Source organism: Dendrobium catenatum, unplaced genomic scaffold (assembly GCF_001605985.2).
Source record: "Dendrobium catenatum unplaced genomic scaffold, ASM160598v2 fragScaff_scaffold_621, whole genome shotgun sequence".
Classification (NCBI taxonomy): Eukaryota; Viridiplantae; Streptophyta; class Magnoliopsida; order Asparagales; family Orchidaceae; genus Dendrobium; species Dendrobium catenatum.
The window spans coordinates 30,931,103-30,937,772 of record NW_021319083.1 but is presented as its reverse complement, the minus strand read 5'-3'; the positions used below and the strand labels follow the sequence as shown (position 1 = coordinate 30,937,772).

General features: G+C 32.3%; 1 protein-coding gene across 1 annotated transcript in view; it reads right to left on the bottom strand.

Annotated features, from left to right (window-relative positions):
* LOC110096410 (probable alpha-mannosidase At5g13980) overlaps positions 1-5,892 on the bottom strand; it is a 10,568-nt gene extending 4,676 nt beyond the window's left edge. The window contains exons 1-4 of the mRNA XM_020822356.2: positions 5,518-5,892; positions 5,344-5,427; positions 5,154-5,242; positions 4,846-5,020 (exon numbers count right to left, since the gene is read on the bottom strand). Of these exons, the coding sequence (XP_020678015.1) occupies positions 4,846-5,020; positions 5,154-5,242; positions 5,344-5,427; positions 5,518-5,727 (558 nt within the window). The 5' untranslated portion in view covers positions 5,728-5,892. The remainder of the gene's footprint in view (positions 1-4,845; positions 5,021-5,153; positions 5,243-5,343; positions 5,428-5,517) is intronic.
* Between the last annotated feature and the right edge of the window lie 778 nt (positions 5,893-6,670).

Here is a 6,670-nt window from a genome sequence, read left to right as displayed (position 1 = left end):
GCACAGCGACGACTCATGCCACAGAAAAAATACAATGCATATTGCCTCATATATGGAGGCTCCAAATGAAAGAAAAAGAAAAGACCACAATGCCCTCGGGGCTACATAAGTCAAAAGATGCCCTCAGGGGCAAACTCGGAAAAACTAATAATAATAATAAAAAAGTATGAAATAAGCTACAAGCTCAAAAGTAGAGGCTCTGCATCGTAGCCGTCGATCTGCGCCGTCGGCGATGGTACACGTGTCGAAATCTGATGTCCCCATCAGCTAGTAAGGGGTTCAGATCCTCTCCCGAGTTATGAACCTATCAAAACTTACTCCACATGTATTGGAAAAGATAGTCTATTTATAGACAAAATTAAGGCTTACTTCTCCATACCTATTCTCCAATTTAATACATACGTGAGACATGCGATGGAGATCATCTCCATCATGACATTGAAATATCTAGATGAGTGCTCCAAAAATTTGTGCCGGTAACCATAAGTTGCTTCATCCAATGGAACCTTATAAACCTAGGGGATGTTTGTCTAAGAGGAAAATATTAATTCAACCTACATTAACAAAGGACTTTGTATCCTATCACAAGTACCTTACGATTCATTACTCAAAGATTTTTTAACCATTAGAAAACTTGCGGGCTCTAATCGTGATAGTAGTTTAATAGTGTCATTTTACAGCTAAATCACTCAGTCAAAGAGCCCTAGTTATAACCATTTACTTGATATCCATTTGACAGCAAAATCATCGATTAGATAACATATATTATGTCCTTACTAGTGAGAAATTATTTGAGAATGAATTATAATGATGCACTCGACAAGACATTTGCTCTTTGTAAGATGAGGATACCATCAAATTTACCACCTTCGACAAATAGTTATGAAAGGTGGATAGATTTTGATTTAAGTTTTTGGAAAATAAACTTCACTTAAAAAACTTTGAATTTTGGTAAAATTTTATGATTTTATATTTTAGTATAAATGTGGCCTCAAAATGATCACATTAGGAGCTAGGGGTATTTTAAAAGATATAGTCCCCTTCGATTGATTTTTTTCAATCAACTTGGCTATTATCAAAGTATTTAAATATTTTATCTGGTCACTTAAACATCCTTGTCTATTGTACCTCTCACTAATAGAGAGTCAAGCTCAAGCACTATATTTACGAGCCTCTATATGAGCGGTGAACTCGTGAATTTGCATTTTATAATGAATTCCCTTCGTAAAAGGCATTGAAGGTTTAATGCAAACTTAAAGCTGAATATTTTCGCAGATCTTGTAGTCACAACTTCATTTTTTCAAGAATAAGATCCGTAGTATGTTGTTTGAACTTCTTTTTTCTTGTCTTTTTTTATTTTTCTTTTTGGGATAAATAAAGTTTAAATTATTTTTTTATTTGAGTTTGATGCATTTGGTCTGAGCACAAGCCGGTACTTTATTTTTTTAATAGCATGCATGCTTTTTAGTTTATTTGCATGACTTGAACACTTTTCAATGCAGTAGCACATCATATTCACAACCTTTTTAGTAACTTATGTACTTTTTGGTGCACTGCCATGATTACACGCTTCTTAATGCATATTCATAGAGTATTTACACACTTTTCAACATAATTATTGTGTTTGCATACTTTTACCATATTGATATATATTTGAAAGCAGCTACATGCTTCTCAAGGTAGTTGCATGCTTCTTGAGACAGCGACTTGCTTCTTGAGTTAATTGCATGCTTCTTAAGAATGTTGTATGCTTATTGATCAATCTACATGCTTCTCAAGGTCATTACTACTTCTAGCGGTGTGTTAAGAATATATTTTTTATCTACATGTATAAATTTTGCTCGCAAATTTTTTTGTTCATGCATTACAAGTTCCGTCATCGCATAGAACGCGAACATATTTCACATTTTTTCATTCTCTTAGCAAGTATTAATGTGGACACTTGCACCTTAAATTAGATTAGAGATGTTTTCAATATCTTTCATTCTTAATTTAATACATACATTGGTCATGTGTGTAGTTATATCTAGTGTGATATATTTCCTCGATAGAGTTGAACAAATAGGAGTATTAAAATAGAATGTTGACATACCTAGACATAAGATGTTAAACTTTCAAGGTTCTATGCAAATAGTATGCATAACAATATGGTTGCCATGATTACACACTTCTTAATGCAATTTCATAGTGTATTCACAGACTTTTCAAGATACATATTGTGTTTGCATACTTTTTATCAAATTGATATATATTTCAAAGCAGCTACATGCTTCTTGAGACAACTGCATGCTTCTTAAGGCTGTTTTATGCTTATTAATCTATCTACATGCTTCTCAAGGCCATTCCCACTTCTCGTGGTGTTAAGAATATATTTTTATCTACATGTATAGATTCTTGCTTGTAAAGTTTTCTTGTTCACACATGACAAGTTTTATCATCGAATAGAATGCGAACATATTTCACATTTTGTCATCGTGTGGCAACCCAAGCAATATGATATGATTAGTTCAATCGAATAGTAATTCATATAGGATGAACCATGGGATGTTTAATTATCATCCAAAAGATCGCTCTATCGATCATCCAATACGATTAAGATCATGTGGTACGATCATCAATTTTAATTAATCCTAATTCAATTGCTTAATTATAGAGATTAAATTAGGCAAAAAATTTAACCATCGTACAGTATAAACTAATTCATATATTACGTTTGGAACAAATTTTAAAATTTGAATTATTGCCTAATTTAAATAACGGCTGGGATACTAAATATAGTAGATCATCTTATACGATGTTGTGGTTGTACTATATGATTAATTATAGCTTATTACAAATTAATCTATTTTAATTAAACATTTTCATTATTTTTTATTGCAAGTGAGAGGACGCTATATGATTTATCTTAGCTAGGTAACAAAATGTGAAAGGGACAACCATATTGCAATTTGATGATTTAGACCCAGCCCTCATCATTATCTGTCTCTAAAGATTCAAACTTAGGTTGTTCAATAATATTGATATACTCTATAACCTAATTATTTTCCTCAAATACATATGATTCTTCCTTTGAGCTGAATTCCAGATCAGTATGTATTATAGGCATTTTTATTGACATATTCTTTTTCACTTTCTTTTACTTTTTCATTTTGTCGTCCTCTGCCTCTCCCTCTAACTCATTAAGCAATACTACAATCTCTTTGTGTTGGAGTGGCAGGACGCCAGTGAACATTCTGTTCAAGTTCAAGATGCTTTATTTTTTCTTTTTCTTTATTTTCTTCTACTTTTTTCGTTGTCTTTCTTTTTTCTCTTTTTCTTTGGCCAGTTAGAAGTTTTTATAAAAGAGTGTCTGTTTTTTTGGCAGATAATATGTGGCATCTTCATATATACTTCATGAATGGAGAAGATTGCAAATTACCTTTAATACAGTGTTTACCATCCTCACTAGAGTATTTAATACACTGATGCAGGGTAGAAGGAACCATTCTATATTTGTGAAGCCATCAAGCCAGTGGTAAAAACTAAGATTAAAAGTGAGAGGGCGCTAAATGATTTATCCTAAATTTGAGAGAGGGGAGTTTTCATACTTTACATAGCTATTATAGGATTTATAACAGATTTTTCATGCCATACATAGCTATAAGAAGATTTATCGAAATCATAGGGAGATGAAGGCCACCTTATGGTTCTACCACTACATCAATGGGAGACTTCCGTCAATGAGCCAAGATTGACCAAAAAATCCAACACATTCCAAGAAAATTATTTTTTACTTCTAAATAAAAACATCCAAGATAAATTAGGGAAAATATTAGGGTTATCAAAAATATATATGGTCAAGTAAAATTTCTTACAAAAGCATGAATCTTCGCCATTATAAGACTGAAAAAAAGTCCACTACAATTTAATTTTACTAAATCAATGCTCAAATGAGCCCACGTTGACTTAGATGGCGTCCAAGCAAAATCTAAGGTGTCAAAATAAGTTTGAGAATGCTTGAACTAGTTGAGCCAAATCTTGAATAAGCCCAAGTTGATGTGGTTATTCAATCAATTGAACAATGGTTCAGTCTGTTTTGGGTGACTCAAGTTTCAATCTTTACATTAGAAATTATTCTTTCTCAAAAAAGGATTTTTATGGCCCCATCAATCAAATTTGCACTTTTGTAAGTCTCAATCTCCTCCTCCACTCAACAGAAATGAATTGATGGTTCATAAAATAGGTGGAATAAGGCAAATGATGATGGTGATGATGTTCAACCAATATTAGTAGATGACCTTCACCACTTACAATTTTAAGGCATAAAATAGCATATCTATAGTTTCCATGCTTCAAAGGGCCTAGTCTTTAGGTAAATTAAATGAAATATTCTAATGTTTACAGTGTAATACGTATTGAAAATTTTAATGACAATTTTTTGACAAAGTAAATAATTGATTCTAGCATTTGTTTTCTCATTTTTCTATAATATTTCTATGAATTTTACACAAATCCAAACACTTGTCGTACATTGCCTGTGTGGGTGGAATTATCTAAGTCTCACACATATGAGTAACATATCACTGCACCATTAAGGATGAAGACCTTGGGCATTTTTTGGATACAGCCAAAAGACTAGTTTATTTCCACTGATTAGAAAAAAAAAGTACAGAAAATCATTTAATTCCTTCTGCTAACTTAATAAACTAAACAATGTCTTCAGGAAATCTAAAAAGAGTTTGGAAGACTGCAGCAATAGAGCACATTGTCATAAAGATTCCAAGTAAAAAATATGGCAGTTGTCATTAAGTGATTTCCATGTTCTAGATAAATAAAGATCTCACATAAATTAATTTGTCTGAATACCTCGGCTGAGAGCAAGTAAGCCTGTACAGCTGAATGTCCAAAAGGATCAATCTGCCAACCAATCCTTGGTATCTGACCAAACTCCTGCTTAATGAACAGATGGCCCAGGGTTGTCTGATCAATCATGTCAATATAATGTGGAGCCGCCTCATCATGCATGCACATGCCCCCATTGCTTAATCCAATTTATTAAAAAAGCACATAAAAAACTAAACAAGTATTTTACTACTGTTTCATGTAATTTACAGGATGACTAACGGAAGAAAATTCCTAATTTAAAAGTAGCTAAAACGAGAAGGTATTAATACATTAACTCCAATTGACCCGAGCTGACGAGTTCCTTCACAATCTTCTTGGTCGCATCGCTTTGCTGTCTCCACCAACGCTGGAAGAATGCCTGTAAGTACTATCAATAACAATTAATTTGCCCAATTACTTATATCCATCTCAAATAAGTACAAAAAGAATCTATAATCAAGCATATGAATCACGTTTTACCTGCTCAACATAGATAAACCTTCTATTCTTATCTGCTAGAAGAGCGGAGACAACCGAATCCAAAACATTCTGAACACAAGCTCCCTACTCAGAAACCACAAATTCATTTGTCAAACGAGGAAGAGAACAGTGTCGTCTAAACAATTGGGGATAGAGATAGAAAGAGAGATAAACCTGGATGTCGTTCTTCGATCCAACGTAGTACTGATCGACGGTCTTCAGCCACCCGACATCGTCGTGACTGTGAGCGACGAGGTGGACGTTGATCTTACCGGGGTCGATCACGGGGGTGGTGTTGTAGGCGATGTACTCAGCTTCGGTGAGGGAGCAGCCCGCCGCTAAAACGACAAAGAGTAGGAAAGCGAAAAGACCGCAATCGGCCATGGATTCCGGCGAGGAGGCAGAGCTCCGAAAGCAGAATTCACCGGCGCGGGCAGAGATGTCAATATGATCTGAGACAGAATAGGTATTCGGGAGCTCAGATAAATGTGAATGCGTGCAGTGTGATGTAAAGCGGGAGTGCGAAAGCAGCCAAATTTTTTTAAGAATGAATAGCGATTACTATTTTCCTCAATCATATATTCATATGGATAACAATCAATCATTTGGATTTAATGAAGAAAAGAGAAAAAAAGAAAAATAAAAAAGATAAAAAAAATAAAAAAATAAAGAAAAAAAAAATCAATCATTTACAAAATAATTTTTTATTTAATCATTTACAAAATAAATATTTTTATATTTAATTTTTTAAAATTCTCATACATATATTAAAATTCAAAATTAAATTTAATTCTTTTTTTTACTTTTTATCAAATTCTCAATGGTATATATATGTATATAATATTTTGATGTAGTTACTTGAAAAATAGATATAGGTTTTGATTGCGATAGTTTTCTTAATGCATTTTAGAGCAGTTTTTTAGTGCAAAAATTTTTGAAAATAGCAAAAAGAGTTAGCCAAAAATTATCCCAAATGAAGCTTTAATCATTAAAAATATAAATTGGTCTAATTTTGAGTAACAAAATTCATTAATTTATCAAATAAACTCAAAAATAATAGTAAATATCTCAATTATTTTAATAATCATATTCACATTGATAAAATGTGTAATTTGAAAAGAGTTGAATCTTGACCCATTAATGTTTGTGAGATCTTCAAAATCTAAGTACTCTCGTAGTTGTACATCCATTATGTTTAATATATGTAATATTCAAAATTTTGAACAAATATAAGTTAAAATATTTTTCACGCCCTTTGAGCATTATTAACATTATTTTTATAAAATTTATTATTGAATAATGGTCATTTTGATATATATATATATAT